At 39.4% G+C, this 15,948-nt stretch overlaps 1 protein-coding gene across 4 annotated transcripts in view; it reads right to left on the bottom strand.

Moving 5' to 3' along the window:
- MROH2B (maestro heat like repeat family member 2B) overlaps positions 1–15,948 on the bottom strand; it is a 66,025-nt gene that overhangs the window by 39,242 nt on the left and 10,835 nt on the right. For all 4 annotated transcript variants that reach the window (XR_004284214.1, XM_032337512.1, XM_032337511.1 and 1 more), the window contains 12 exons: positions 15,408–15,548; positions 14,936–15,028; positions 14,779–14,848; positions 12,970–13,083; positions 11,343–11,416; positions 8,958–9,080; positions 8,152–8,265; positions 6,485–6,641; positions 6,299–6,339; positions 5,354–5,495; positions 4,752–4,795; positions 1,801–1,908 (listed from right to left, as the gene is read on the bottom strand). Coding sequence is in view for 3 of the 4 variants with exons in the window: in XM_032337512.1 (XP_032193403.1) it covers positions 1,801–1,908; positions 4,752–4,795; positions 5,354–5,495; positions 6,299–6,339; positions 6,485–6,641; positions 8,152–8,265; positions 8,958–9,080; positions 11,343–11,416; positions 12,970–13,083; positions 14,779–14,848; positions 14,936–15,028; positions 15,408–15,548 (1,221 nt within the window). In the remaining variant the exon portion in view is untranslated. The remainder of the gene's footprint in view (positions 1–1,800; positions 1,909–4,751; positions 4,796–5,353; positions 5,496–6,298; positions 6,340–6,484; positions 6,642–8,151; positions 8,266–8,957; positions 9,081–11,342; positions 11,417–12,969; positions 13,084–14,778; positions 14,849–14,935; positions 15,029–15,407; positions 15,549–15,948) is intronic.

The following is a 15,948-nucleotide window of genomic DNA, read 5'->3' as shown; positions in this document are numbered from 1 at the left end:
GTGGTCAATTGCAAAAACAGCCAGAGCCTTTCTATCTCACCTCTATCCATGCCTCCTTACTATGAGAGTTTGCAGCTCCTCCTATTAGTATAGTCTATTTTGCCACTCCTCCAATCTGGGTTGGCCTGGTGATTTGCTTTGGCCCACAGAAAGTGGCAGAAGTAACAGTGTGCCTCTTCTGAACCGAGACCTCAAGAGACCTTGTATACTTCATGGCCGCAACCACGAGAGCAAGCCTGGGCTGGCCAACAGGAGGAGAGACCACAAGGAATGGAAACAAGGTGACCTAGTTGAGATCATGGCAGACCAGCCAATCCCCAGTATATGCCAGTGGGAGTAGTTGAGACCAAATGGCTGCCCAGCTGAGTTCAGCCCACACTGTCAACCTGCAAACTTATAAACTAAGTAGGTAGCTATTGCTTTAAGCCCCTAGGGGTAGTTTGCAATGTGGCTAAAGTTAACTGGCATACTCTTACTTTCCTGTTAAGTATAACGACTGAAAATCATTTAAGCAGCTCACTGCTTGAATTGCTCTCCCTATCCATATCAACATGACTTTGGACCCATCTCGGGAATCTGGAAGCTGTTGGACGGATGGTATTACATGAGATGCATAAGTCTAGTTTGTATACGAGAAGATGAGGCATTGCTCACCAAATTCTCTTGAAGAGCATGTCTGCAGGCTTGATAGACCCATTTGGAGAATCACTACTCTACCAAATTAGAGAATCAACCAGTGAGAGGAATTTTGAATATTGCATAGGAGAGTTGAAAGTTGATAATAAATAATTTGTTAGAACAGACACTTAATACTAGATCTGATGAGTTAGGAAATGTTTTTCCAGGAAAAAAAAATGAGAAATGTTAGAACCATAATCATAACCTTGATCTACTCTTTATTGAGCACAAGTCTTTGGCCAGGTACTTACTTCACTAGGGACTTTATATACTTTATCTTTTTGAACCGTTATATCATCTCAATCCTCATAGCCTGGTATAATTTCCATTTTAGATGAATATACTGAGGGTCCAGAGAGGTTAAGTAACTTTGTTACACTTACATACATAGTAAACCGCAGAAGCTGGATCCAAACCCCTTTTAGAATGAATGGCTCCTATGCAGAGGGTTAGGTAGAAGCCATCTGGGGACAGAGGAAGGAGACAGCTGGCCTTTGAGCATTCTTTTAGCTCTCAGTTTTTGTTAAATTGTAGTAGATTGTTTCTCGTAGCCAGCATCACAAAACTGGCCCAGTGGAAACCAAGATATTAACAGGCATTAGGGGAGCCTGAGTGGTTCAGTAGGTTAAGCCTCTGCCTTTGGCTCAGGTCATGATCTCAGGGTCCTGGGATCGAGCCCCGAATTGGGCTCTCTGCTCAGCTGGGAGCCTGCTTCCTCCTCTCTCTCTCTCTCTCTGCCTGCCTCTCTGCCTATTTGTGATCTCTGTCTGTCAAATAAATAAATAAAATCTTAAAAAAAATAATAAACTGACATTAAACCAGTGCTGTGACAGGGACCACTATTTGTCTTCATTATCTACTTTTTCCCCTTCGCTAAAACAGAACACCTAAATTTCAGCCAAGTACATATTTATCTTAAAGGCACTATATTACTCAGGTTTCCTTGTAGACAGGTGCCGTCCTATGAGTAATTTTTGGTTAAATGCAAGGTGAAGAGAAGGTAGCATTTTTTTTTTTCCTAGTGATTTCTCCTTCTTTTTGGTGGTAGTCAGACAAATTGGAAGTTGAGCAGCCATGTTAGGTTATAAGGTAGAAAGTAAGTGCCTTAGTTGAAAAACCAACCTTCTCAAGGGAGGTGTTGCTGTAACTGCCCATTTGCTCCTTGAAATCTCGACTCAGTTGGATGGTCCAAGCTACGTCACTGATCTTCCATAAAGATTCTTTGAGTAACTGTTGCAGGAAGTGGAAGTTAGATATGAATACAACCGCTTAGTGTGCTTTCTTAGTACTTTCCTGTTACCTTAATTTTTTAAGTATAAATATATAGTAAATGAGATTATTCCTTTTCCCATTAAAAAAAAAAAAACCTCGTTATTTCCCTTCTTATTAAGTAAGAGGGAACTTTCCCTCTTTTTTTTTTTTTTTTTTTTCAAGAACTTCATTTATTACTTAGCCAGTAAGTAAAGGAGCCAGCATTCAAACCGGGACAGTGCGCCCCCGCTCTGTTTCCTGACTTGGCCCCGCACAGCTGACCTCAAGAAAAGCTGGACACTGAGCCATGAGACAGAGCCACCTGCGGTGAGTAGAAGGACCAAGAACACTCAGTTTTTTTTTTTTTAAAGATTTTTTATTTATTTATTTGACAGAGAGAGATCACAAGCAGGCAGAGAGGCAGGCAGAGAGAGAGAGGAGGAAGCAGACTCCCTGCTGAGCAGAGAGCCCGATGTGGGACTCGATCCCAGGACCCTGAGATCATGACCTGAGCCGAAGGCAGTGGCTTAACCCACTGAGCCACCCAGGCACCCGGAACTTTCCCTCTTATTTTATAAGTTTATTTATTTATTTAGTTTTAGTAATCTCTACACACAATGTAGGGCTTGAACTCACAACCCTGAGATCAAGAGTCACATTCTCCTCCAACTGAGCCAGCCAGGCATCCTTCTCTTTATTTATTTTAATAGCTATATGCTGTTATGTTCTGAATTTCCAATAAGAACAAGTTACTCAGAAGGTAGAACAAACTCCATGTAAGTGCCTTCCTTTTCCCTCTTATATAAAAATTACCCAAAGTCTTAAAATAGAAATTAATCCACTTTGAAACTTAAATTGAAGTTAACATTTTTCAAGGTTTCTTTTTTTAGATTTTAAAAAAAATTTATTATTTATTTGACAGACAGAGATCACAAGTAGGCAGAGAGGCAGGCAGAGAGAGAGGAGGGGGGAAGCAGGCTTTCTGCTGAGCAGAGAGCCCGAGGCGGGGCTCGATCCCAGGACCCTGAGATCATGACCTGAGCTGAAAGCAGAGGCTTTAACCCACTGAGCCACCCAGGCACCCAACAATTTTCAACTTTTAAACAGATTTGGAAAAGCTTTATTTGTCAATGTTAGTTGTTTTGCTACATACTAAAAGAAAAAGGACATTTTTGGAATAAAGAGTTAAAAAGTCTTGAAGAACCAATTAAATGTGCAAGTACATTTTGCTAACTTCAACTCTAGTAACAAAACATTCCTAGTTTCACCAATTGTTCTGAGCCAAGGCCTCAGTCAGCCATCTGAACCTATTTCCTTCTTCACTGAACAATACATAAAAAGGTGTTTTTGTCTTTTTGGAGGACAAAATCCATTGCAATTTCTGAAGTCCATTATTTCTCTGTATTTTCCCAACTTTAAGTTTAGAAAAGGACTTTTGGTGTCAAAGCCCATGAAGATTTCTAGGTATTCTCTAAGGAACTCATTCAGTGAGTGGGCCCTTTGAAGAGAAGAAATTAAACAGCCTTGGAAGTCTGAAAGAAGGAGGTACATGCAAACAGTTTTGGGAGAAGGCTAAATAGACATACACTCAAGATTGGAAGAGGGAAAAGAATGTTCTTGAGGCTTCCCTCTAGAGAGAGAACTTTTCTTCCTAGTTGGAATAGTTACTTTAAAATGGTAACTGGGGAAAATAAGGTAGGAATTTTGAAAAAGAGAAGGGAGATGATAAAAGAAGCATGAATACAGGAGGAGAGGTGGATCCTAGAATTAAAGACCAGAAAAGTAGAGCAGCTACTTTCAAATCTCATATTGGGTAAGGATCATTTGTGAGAGTCTTTCAAACATACCAGTTCTCAGGAAACCATCTTAGAGACTCTGATTCTGGAAGGGGCAGTAATGGAACATGCAGGTGATGAGGAAAAGTCACTAAAACTTGACATTTTTAAGAAGTCATCGTTAATTTCTATGTAAAGCTTATGAACTGAGACCATGCTAGGTTAAAAGATCCCTTTCTGTGGGCTCCTTGACCTCCTGTAGTCTCCTGAAATCAAAATCCTCTCTGTGGAACCAATGTCCAGCTCCTACTTGCACTTTACCATTTTGGGGATTTTTGGATCTTTGTAACTGGTTGCAAACTGGTTGCCAAAGTTCAGAAATTTTATGGATTTTTTTTTTTTTCTAGAGAAATGGTCTAATGTGGCTCTTTGGTTTTTAGAAATCAGGAAAAGACACAGTGAGAAGCAGAAAGGTGAGGAAACAGAGTTGTATTTAGAAGCACAGAAGTGGAAATGATGTCAATTTGTGTTTATTTAAATGGTAAAAGAATGCAATTATAAGGAGAGGAAAAACTAGAAATTAGAGAAGATTTAAGATAGGTACAGGGGAAAATATGAGTAGGTGAAATCTTCAATACTATCTTTTTTTTTTTTTTAAAGATTTTTATTTATTTATTTGACAGTGAGAGAGGGATCAAAAGTAGGCAGAGAGGCAAGCAGAGAGAGAGGGGGAGGCAATCCCAGGACCCTGAGGTCATGACCTGAGCAAAGGCTGAGGCTTAATCCACTGAGTCACCCAGGCACCCCAAAATCTTCAATACTATCTTAACTCTTAACCAACTCAAAGACTAAAGATTATTGTTCAAATTATGGTGATGTAGAGACTGTAATTCTTAAGCAATCTCTTCTAACATTCTAGTTCTTTTCCTAAGGAAAAGAAACGTTGTTTACTGACCTTGGGTATCTGGATCTTTTTAGTTAAGAAGTGTGACTCTAGCTGATTTTTATCATCCAATCATCAACAATTAGTCTCGAAGCTACCCTTACCTGAAGCAGCATGGTTTCCCATAGCACAATGCTAGTGTTCTTTCCTAGAAATAGAAATTAAAAACAGAAAATAGAAATAGAAAATAAAGTCAGGACTCTGTTTCTCCCTTGCCAGGTCCCCAATGAATGCTGAAGCCCCACTTTAAGCTTTACAGAGGATGACTATTTCAGATGAAATTTACTATGTTGCCAACTTCAAGTGCTAATCAGACAGGAAAAAGTCTTCAGTCCATGTTACAAATCTAGGTTTATTTTTGGTTAACTTCAACAGTAACTACTGTAATGACCATATTTTAATTTTCTAACATAAATAGTAATGACTTTTTAGAACAATACCAAAAGGGATTTTGTCTAAATAGAAGAAAAAGACCAGAGCAAAAGTAAAAGTTTCTGCTAAGAATATTACCCACTGGATCCTCCTGTAGTACAAATATGTGGTAGAGAATTAGAACATAAGGAATCAAGGAAAAAATATAGCTGTCTACTTTGCACATCAAGTTCATTGTTTTATTGCCTCAAATGAACCTCAGGCAAAGAAGTGGTGCCTCATTTCTTTATGTTCTTGCCTCTTTCGATAAAGACCTGATTCCACTCCCTTGTACCTTCCAGAGGCTGCAGGAGCTCAGGAAAACGTGTTTTCCACAGGTTTACCAACTTGGGGTGAATTATCTCAGGCAGTATCTTCAAAAGTCCTATTGCACCAGCCCCACATAATTTCCCTAAACTGGCAAGCATAGATATTACCTGAAAAATGGAAGATAAAAAGTTAATCAACTGCAGGGGTATTTAAAAGGTCCACCTGCCTTTTCCTTTTATCGCTGTCCTGGATGCCCTTGATTCCTACATTAGACCATCTCTCAACCAAACGTCAGTCTACTTCTTACTTATTTTTTTTAAAGGTTTTATTTATATATTTGACAAGACAGAGATCACAAATAGGTGGGTGGGGGAGAGCAGGCTCCCTGCTGAGCAGAGAGCCTGATGCGGGTCTCCATCCCAGGAGATGACCTGAGCCGAAGGTAGAGGCTTTAACCCACTGAGCCACCCAGGTGCCCCCTATTTCTTATTTTAGAGCAAAGCTAATACTTAAACAACCCCCCCCAATTTGCATCTGAGGATAAAGGGGAAAAATACATAGAAACCATCAAGCAAAAATAAATAGAAGGTACCAACACTTAGTTACATATATTGATCAAATAAAGACACGTGGAAATGGTATCTGAGCAAATGCTACATATAGGAAGGAAAAGGAAAGAAGGAAATCTAAATAATAGATGTGGAATTTATTTGAATGGCACTTGGGAATCAAATTCAGTCTATGCTTATTTTAAAATAATAAATTAAGTTTAACGAGCATTTCAGAGCGAGAAGATAATCTTGCCAATAATTTTAATGAGTGTCATTAGTGTAGCAGGACATTTATTATGCCATTTTAGTGTTTCTTTTGGTTTGGACTTGCTGTGTAATTTTTATTGAGATTTATTTAGAACTGAATGATCTATATTGGCCTAAATTTCTCCCATATTAGTTATTCATAACTCACTCACCAGAAGTCTGGCCAGTAGCTGCTGGGGCAAAGGAAGTTTCACTGGAAAGAGAAAGTGGTTTCCATTATTGCTGTGGGGGCTAGAGAATTCAGATTGGGGTTGGGTATATAAGCAAAGCACTATAGCCATTCCGGAAATGAGCCTTTCATAAAAGAAGTGTTTTGCTTTGTTTTTGTATGCACACACCAGCTCCGGTGGAGATGACAAGTGCTGTTGACTCCTTGGCATCATTCTTCTTCCTCTCTTCTGCCATAATCAAGCTTCTGATGATATTAAACAGGTAGTCCAGAGTCCCTGTATATTCTGCAGGAACTACAAAAGTCAGGACTCTTGGCCACAGCACCTGGGGAAAACAAGGCAAGATGCAAAGATTTCGGATTTGTCCATGATTTCTCCCTCTGATGAAGAGCATGTTCTCTCACCTGTTATTTTTTTTGCTCTTCAGGCCAAATCAAAATGAAATCTCTGCATTCATGTTCACATTCATGTACACATTCGTATTCAGGTGCTGGTTGTAGTGAGTGTTACTCAGCATGTCTGCATGGGTTTGCTGCTGGAATTTGGGGCAGGACAATTCTTTCTTGTGAAGAAGTGTTCTAGGCAGTGCAGGAAGGAAGTTTAGTACACCTGGGCTCCACTCACCAAGGGACACCAAGTCCTTTGTCAGTGTGGCAACCCACAATAAGTCACGTATGTCCCCAAACCCCAAGACTGGAGTGTGTTGCTCAGAGAGAATGACTGGGAATGGATAGTGAATGGGCTGCTCTAGGTGCTGACCTTATTGCTCTGGAGTTCTGGCAACACTTGTTTTCTTTAGTCAGTCCGTTTCGTATTCTCTGGAAAACTCCCTTGTCCTCATGGAAACCTTGGGGTCAACATGGACCCTTCCCTTTGTCTTGCCATCCAGATTTAATCACCAAGCCCTGTCTTTTTTTTTTTTTTTTTCATTATAAGATCTTCCATGCCCTTCCATATTTCCTTCCTACTCTCATGACGCTGCTCAGTTCCTGGGAGTTACATCTGATCTCATGCTCACTCTCTTTCCATTTAGTCTGCTCCTATGTAAATCCAGGGATCTTTCAAAGTTATTTTATATTTATATTTAGCACTTGCTTAACATTTTGAATGGCTCATCAGTCACAAGGTAGGACTTTGGCATTTCAGGCCCACAGGAGTCTGGTCCTACACTTCTTTTCATTATTTGCTTTTACATGGAAATGTTTCAATCTTTAGTATGTAGCAGATATATTGGGACGTGTTTGCATGCAGATTCATTGGCCCTATGCACAGAATGCTGATTCAGTGGATGTGGGATATGGCCTGGACATCTGCGTTTTAAATAAATACCTTAGATAATCAATCCAAGAATCACACCTTAAAATGCCATCCCAGATGAAGCCTCTGATCCATTTAAACTGGTCTGTTGCTTATCTCTTGTCCATGCCATGCATTTCTGGCCATTTAATCCTTTCTCTCAGGTTATTTTGCTTGAGAAAAATACAGATTCCAAGGCACCTCCCATTAAGGTATAGATTATTTTCAAGTGTCAGCTGTGGCCCGAGAATGTGTGCTTTCAACACCTTCCCAGATGAATGGGGAAAGTTTAGCATTCACTGAATTAGAATGTCCACTCACCACTTGACGATATGTCTAGGTATGCTAGGGGAATAAGAGGTGCTTTTGAGGAACTACTCTATTCTGGGCACTGAGCATTGCAATGTACTTCACTGCATCAGAGCATCAAAAAGCTGATGACAGCACATGAAGGACTAATTCATGTCTTTACTCCTATATGGGCAGAGCTTTAGAAAGATGATCAAAGTAACTGTCAGTCGTGACAGAAGACCACTTACCTGGGGCATTCCAATGACCAGTGGGTCTAGGGTTTTTAAGACCTCGAGGCTTGTTTCCCGGACAGATTCCTCTCCCTTTTCAATCTCATGGGAGTTAGGTTTCATTGGTTTTTCCTTCAAGAAAGATGAAACAGGAGACCTGTTAATAATCCTTCCTGCTGGTTCCCTCTGACCTTACTTGGATGTGCTCTCAGACTCTGGGGAGGACAATACAGCCACTCAAGGGGCTCATGGAACCCAGCAGTTTTGGTCTTCAGTACTTAACTTCTGTTTTAAAGTGCACCTTGGAGGAATTGGTTGGAACAGACACTGCTGGATAAAGCAGAAAAGCAAAAATTGTGATGGTCCTTGAACTATGGACATTCCCTCTCTCTCTCAGGCCTTTGCTATTGTCTCGGGTGCAAAATTTTCAAAGACACAGCCTCTTAGTGGAGTGGACTGTGATTTCGGCTATCATGGACTTACTAAGATCCCCATCTTACGTACATGCTTTTTAGGAAGTTAACCCCCATTTGGCAAGTGTGGACGTCTTCTGTTTTCTCAGAAGTAATTCACTTTCTCCACCCCTGCCTCAAGGTTTTGAGGATAGATTGCCTCCTCTGGGAAAAACCATGATTTCACCTACCTCGAATTTATCATAAGCTCTAAGTGATACCAGTGAAAGAGAACTCAGAAGGCTAGAGGCTGAAAAATTTATTGATAAAAGTGATAAGACTGAAATAGAAGTTCTAAATTAGTCATTGAATTGAGCCCTAGTTAACTGCCCTTGTTACAGGGTAGCTTTCAAAGCTGCACCCTCTTCATACCAGGTTCTTGTTGGACAAGGCAAACTGGGAGAAGATATATTCAATCAGTGGCCATCCTTCCCGGGCTTCAATGAAGCATTTCTCACACATGGTTTGAATGAGGAGGAGAGTGGAATTCCTCACCTAGAATCAAAAAAATGCATTTGCAGCATTTTACTGCATTGGGCAGAACAATAATTTAGCTTCTCCTATTCTTTAACCTTTATGGATCATTTGTGAGAACGTTCCCGAAAAGGAGTATCCGTTGAACGGTGGGACTCACATAGATGGAGCAGGAAGCCAGCTATAGCTTATGACTTAAGGGTTACAGGAAATGCCTTCTTTAACCAAAAATTATTCTCCTTTGCTCCCAGGACATATGTTCTGTTACGGTACATTATGAAATGTTGGTATTATGGGTTAAAACACTGTCTTGCTTTTAAAATTCTCAATGAACAATAGCACAATGAACTCTACATCTATAATCCTTCATCTACAATTTCAAAACCCAAAAAACTCTGGATGCTGGAATTTTGTTTCATGAGTCTGGCCCTAACTCATTAGGTGGCAAAACCCAACTCAACTATTTGAAAACTGTTTGTAGTCTTTACTTAATCTGTGTAGTGTAGATCTGCACGTATTTTCTTGCAGAGATATTAATGACTTTGATTGTGGATACAGTCACAGTAATGTCTTTCTAAAATCAGGATGGTTGTGAATTCTGAAATATATCTGGCCCCAGGGATTAGAACAAGAGATTATGAACCTGTACTATAATTTTTAAATAATTAAGTTTGTTTATTGGATTGCTTCCCTGGAGGATAGAAAACTCAGATCTAATTCTTCTTTTTTTTTTTTAAGATTTTATTTATTTATTTGACAGACAGAGATCACAAGCAGGCAGAAAGGCAGGCGGGGGTGGGGTGGGGTTGGGAAGCATGCTCCCTACTGAGCAGAGAGACCGATGTGGGGCTCAATCCCAGGACCCTGAGATCATGACCTGAGCTGAAGGCAGAGGCTTAACCCACTGAGCCACCCAGGTGCCCCTCAGATCTAATTCTTTACTGAATGGGTCTTATAATGGAGAGTTGGAAAAAAAGAATAATTTTGAATAGGGAGGTAGGGCCACAAAGTAGTAAATAGCATAAATACACCAGTAGTCTACCTAAATGAGGGGAAAAAAATTATAATTCTCTATTTTTGCCTGGGGAATTAGACTTCCTTAAAGTTTCTGTCCTCTTTCATTTTACCCTAAACTCTTTTAGTCATTTTTTGATTGACTTGGCCACTTCCTGGGCTGAGCTTTTATCTATAATTACATCACTGTTTTAAAAATTTTTAATTTTAAAAAGTTATTATGTCTTATGTATTTATTTTTGTTTCAATTTTTAATTTAAATTCTAGTTAGTTAACATATAGTATAATATTAGTTTCAGGAGTAGAATTTAGTGATCCATCACTTACATATAATGCCTCGTGCCCTTCTTGATGACCGTCACCTATTTAACCCATTCCCCACCCACCTCTCCTCTAGCAACCCTCAGTTTGTTCTCTATCCTTAAGAGTCTGTTTTATGGTTTGCTTCTCTCTCTCTCTTTTCTTTCCCCTGTGTTCACCTGTTTTGTTTCTCAAATTCCACCTATGAGTGAAATCATATATTTGTCTTTCTCTGACTGATTTATTCCACTTAGCATAATTATTGTTATTTATTGCTTAACTTTGGTTATAGTCATTACAGATAAAAGTCTCATAGGGGAATTTTCTTCTTTTCATTGGTTTCTGTATAGGGCTTTGATCCAAACAAAATATGGTTTTAATAAAAAAATGCAGTAATTTCTATTTTTTTGTTCACTCTAGTACAAGTTATATATCTTTTCTAATATGGACTACTTTAATCAAATAATCAGGAAATATTGTGCAATATAAGTGCAAGATTTGCTTTAGATTTCCCTAGTTGGAAAATAAGATATCTAAGCTAAAACAAGAACAAAAACAAAACATACTTAGGGGTTATTATTTTTTGTAGGAAGGTACATTATTTTTATAATTAGCAATTTTTAAACCATTTAAAGAGAGTAGCAGTGTGATGCTCTGGGCAAAAATCTTTTTTTCTACTGAGAAGCTCTTGAACTGAATGTACTTTAGAACTTTACCTTGATATAGTTTATCTTTTGGGGAAAGACTGATTTCTATTAAAATTAGAATTCATCCTTGAGCTCTTTATAAAGCAATCTTAAAGTAGATTCTTTTTTAAAAAAATAATTTCATTAACATATAATGTATTATTTGTTTCAGCGGTACAGGCCTGTGATTCATCATTAAAGTAGACTCTTAAAGAATCAAAACCATTTCATTAATTCCTAAAACTACCATCAACAAAATCAAAGTCCCCATTATTTCTCTTACTTTTATATTGAGGTCACCCATGACAACTTTGACTGTTCTTTCAATTGAAGTGATGTGATCCCGCAACTTGGGTTCTGAAGGACAGGGAGAGAAATTAAGAGGCCAGGTTCAGTAGGAGTACAGTCTGTTCTAGGATTGATGAAAACCCATTAGAATTATGGCACATAATTGCAAAGTCTTTTGTCCATAACATTCTATGTTATTCAATTTCCTCTTACCCTCTTCTCCATTTTTTAAAAAAGACTTTATTAATTTATTAGAGAGGGAGTGTGAGAGTGCATGAGCAGGGGCGTCGGTGCAGAAGAGGAGGGAGAAGCAGACTCCCCACTGAGTAGGGACCCCCCCCCAAAATGGCACTTGATCCAAGGACCCTGGGATCATGACCTGAGCTGAAGGCAGACCTTAACCCAGTGAACCACTTGGGAACCTCTCTTCTTTTTCAATTTTTGAAAGATATTTATTGCTCTCTTTGCTCCATATTATATTAGGTTTCATCTTGTTTAAAATGTTAGGTTCAAAAGTGGACTCCACACATCACGTCCACAGATTAGTTTTAAATTTTGTGAGACTACTTCATATTTCTTGTCTTCTGATTCTTCAGTAAATCTCAGGGATAACTGAATTTTTAAAATTTTTTGAACTATTATAATATAGGATAAAAATGAATTCTCATATTTTATTGAATCCAAGATATCATCAATCTTATGAGATACCACTATTTTATATTGTACCAAAAAAGCTAGTAGTGGCTGATTATAATTAAAGATGCTATCAATTATGAGATGCATTCCAATATCATGAAAATATGTGCTTTTTGGAATTAATGAAATATGATATTTTGTTAAATTCTGCTGTTTTCTAAATGCACTAATCTCTAGAATATTGTGCATTCCTCCCACCTACCCCTATTTATTGGGCCACTTGGCCAGCCTACTAGATCTTCTAGATTTTTTTTTTTTTTTTAAAGATTTTATTTATTTAATTGACAGAGAGAAATTACAAGTACACTGAGAGGCAGGCAGAGAGAGAGAGAGAGAGAGAAGGAAGCAGGCTCCCTGCTGAGCAGAGAGCCCGATGCGGGACTCGATCCCAGGACCCTGAGATCATGACCTGAGCCGAAGGCAGCGGCTTAACCCACTGAGCCACCCAGGCGCCCCGATCTTCTAGATTTTAAATTTGATTTTCAAGAATTCTACTTCTTCTCACCTACATATATCCATAAGTATCATGAAAGAAGAGGTAACTGAAAAGAAGAGAGGAAACTGAAAATGTAGTGGCTTATAGGGGCACCGAGTGCCTCAGTCAGTTAAGTGTCTCTCTTCAGCTCAGGTCAAGAGCTCTGAGTCTTGGGATTGAATTCCTCATCAGGGACCCTGCTCAGTGGGGAGTCTGCTTTTCCCTCTCCCTCTGCCCCTCCCCCCATGCTTTCACACCCTCTTTTTCTCTCCCTCTCAAATAAAATAGAGTCTTAAAGTAGTAGATTGTAGATGACCAAAAAGACAGAGCTTTACTTGAATATGATCTTCTACAAACACCCCAAAGACATAGAATAAAGTTAGCGAATGCATAGGCTTCAGTTTGCTTCTTGGGACAAAATAAACCACTCTGGCTTCATTTCCTTGCTTACCCTCAGCATTGATAGCCGATCTTAACAAAGTCAAAATTCCCATTCGAATGGTTTCATTATTATTCCTCATTTGTTCATCAAAAAATTCCATCAGGTCTGCAGGGTTGGAATGGGCTGCAGGTTTAAAAAATACTGGAGTCATAAGAACTCATTTTCACCTTTGATAAAACACTTGTGAACGGGAAAAGCAGAATTCCATGGAGATTTTCAAAGTCACTCTTTGGTTGGTACTAGATTTTATTACATCACTGAATCTTTAGTATCACAAAATTAAGCAGTTTGGTCACTCAGAGAGATTTATATACCTAGGTCCACATCTGTTCATACGTATAAATATGGAATACGTATAAATATTTGGAAGTTAGTTTTTTATTTTTAATAGATGGAATCAAATTAAGATGAGGTTATTAGGGCGGGCCCTAATTCAGTATGAGATGAGGAAAGGAGAGGAGACACAGGGAGGCCAACTTGTGAACATGGAGGCGGAGACTGGAGTGATGCTTCACCAGCTCGGAAGCTGGGGAGCTACAAGGTAAGGCAGGAAGCAGGGAAGAAAGAGAAAAGGCCTGATTGCAAGAAAGTGGTTTGGTTTTGAACTATTAGAGATTGAGTGAAGCAGGTAATAGGGTGTGCATAGAACAGAGGATAGAATAGAAACATAGGAAAAACTAGAACACAATAGGGAATAACTAGAACATAATAGAAAGGTAATGCAGTGAAGTAGTAGAAATGACATATTTGGGGGAAGGTGGAGGTAGAGGTATGGGAGGTATGGGATTGCTCTGGTCCTTACTCTTCAGGGTCTATGTTGGAACGTAATTTGTATGCTGACTCCGAGAACTTGGTGCCTCCTTTATGACCTGCACCAGGTATTTCAACTAGACAGTGGGTGGGATTGTGATGTGAGAGCAAGAAGGAAGGGGAAAGAGTGAAGAAGAGAGTGAGAGGGAGACAAGGAATGTATATTAAGAGATGATGAGGGAGAAATGGAGTGACTTTGGGTTTGACACAGTTTGAAATAGGTTCAAATACCAAGGAAAAAAGCATTTCCTATCCCTAGGATTGCCAGCTCACCTTGGTTTGCCCAGAAATAAATTCATGCATATGTAGTCCATTAATTTTTGACAAAGGAGTCAAAAATACATAACAGTGCAAGGATAGTCTCTTCAATAAATGATGCTGGGAAATGGACAGCCACATGCAAAAGAGTGAATCTAGATCCCTACCTTATACCATATACAAAAATCAAATCAGAATAAAGACACGAGAGTAAGACCTGAAACCATAAAACTCCTGGAAGAAAACATAGGTGGTGAGCTCCTTGACATCGGTCTTGGCAATGATTTTTTTGGATTTGACACTAAAAGTAGAAGCACCAAAGACAAAAATAAGCAAGACTGTATCAAACCAAAAATCTTTTGCTCGGCAGAAAACCCCCCACAAAAACCATTAACAAAATGAAAAAGCAACAGATGGGATGGGGAAAATATTTACCAACCATGTATTTGATAAAGGGGTTAATTCTCAAAATGTGTATGGAAATTTTCTGGTTTTAGAACTGAACGTTCTATCCCTGGAAGTCCATTAGTTCCAGGCAAACCAGGGTGATTGTTTACCTATCTGTTGTGCTTCTCTTGGGACTGGAAGGGTAGGAAGAGGCACAGGATACCATGAGTTGAAGGAATTGTGTGTGTGTGTGTGTGTGTGTGTGTGTGTCTGTGTGTGTGACAGTTTGCACATCCTTCATCACAGTTGTCATCATCACTGTGAGACATTTTTATTAAAAACCCTCTGGTTGCTAGGTCCTACCTAGAATGAGGAAACAGCTTGAAGCTTCAATTTCATTTTCCTTTACAGGAGGCTCTGGAGCTCTGCACACCTGAGTGAGAAAGAAGAATCAGGCGGCAGATGTTAAAAACAGAAAACCAGAGGAAATGAATCAGATCTGACAGCAGGGTTTTCTTACCTGGTGGAGTAAACTGATAAAGATGGTCTTTCTCAAGCCCTTTGGAAGGGCAGTGTCATAAAGGACCACCGCGGTCAGTATTTGTTTTAGACTCTGGAATGGAAGCTCTTAAAGGTTAGTTGGAGGCTGCCCATGAAGCAGCAGCACAGGATGTGGAAGACAAATAATTACGGTTTTTGTGAGGAGAACAAACCCATAACCTTCCTGTGGTCACAGTTTTCTTTAGTGATTCTGAACCCCCTGCCTTAGTCAGTGTCTAAGCAACTTGAAAAGAAAATTCTTAATCCCTTTTTTGGATATTCCATCACCCAGCTATGCCCACCTCTTCTCTACCTCATGTTTCTCAAAAAGTATTTAAGTTCAACTGCCCAAACCAGTATCTCAGTTCCTTAGGACCTCTGGAGACTTACTGTCTTCCAGGATGGTCGTGGATAGACTCTCTGAATCGGTTCCTTGAGGGTGTGGCTCTTACCTGAGTGACGTGGAAATCAATCTCTTTGTCTTTATACTGGTTCAGGAGCCAGGGTACCTGGTCCAGGGCATAGTCACAGAGGTCTTCCCGATGAAGCAGCAGGCTCACTGTGGGGCCGTGCGCCTTAACGATGGCCAAAGTCTGCAGAGGCAGCCAACGAATACCACGTCTAAGACTTCACTGAGCTTTTTGTACAGTTCTCAGGATACCTGGAGCTTTAGACAGCCCCACACAATTTTCCTCACTGCTTCCAACCAAGAAAGAATTCTTTGAAAAATGTTTAGGTTAAAATCATTGCACGAAGCAGTTATAGTTATGTTTGTATTTTTAGCTCTGTCTACATCTGTATCTCTACTGATACTCATTTCCATATTTGTCCCCTTCCTATTTCTTTAACCTTTCTCCACTAGTCACTAGTGGAGTGACTTTCTCCACTAGTCCACTAGTCACTTTCTTTCAATATACTAATAAGTTGAAAATTTCCCTTATATTAAAAAATTCTTCAATTCCAAATCACTCTGACCCCAATTCTGTTTCTTTC

This window comes from Mustela erminea, chromosome 3 (assembly GCF_009829155.1).
Source record: "Mustela erminea isolate mMusErm1 chromosome 3, mMusErm1.Pri, whole genome shotgun sequence".
NCBI classification, from domain to species: Eukaryota; Metazoa; Chordata; class Mammalia; order Carnivora; family Mustelidae; genus Mustela; species Mustela erminea.
Note: the sequence above shows the minus strand (reverse complement) of the source record. Positions and strands in the feature narration are given on the sequence as shown.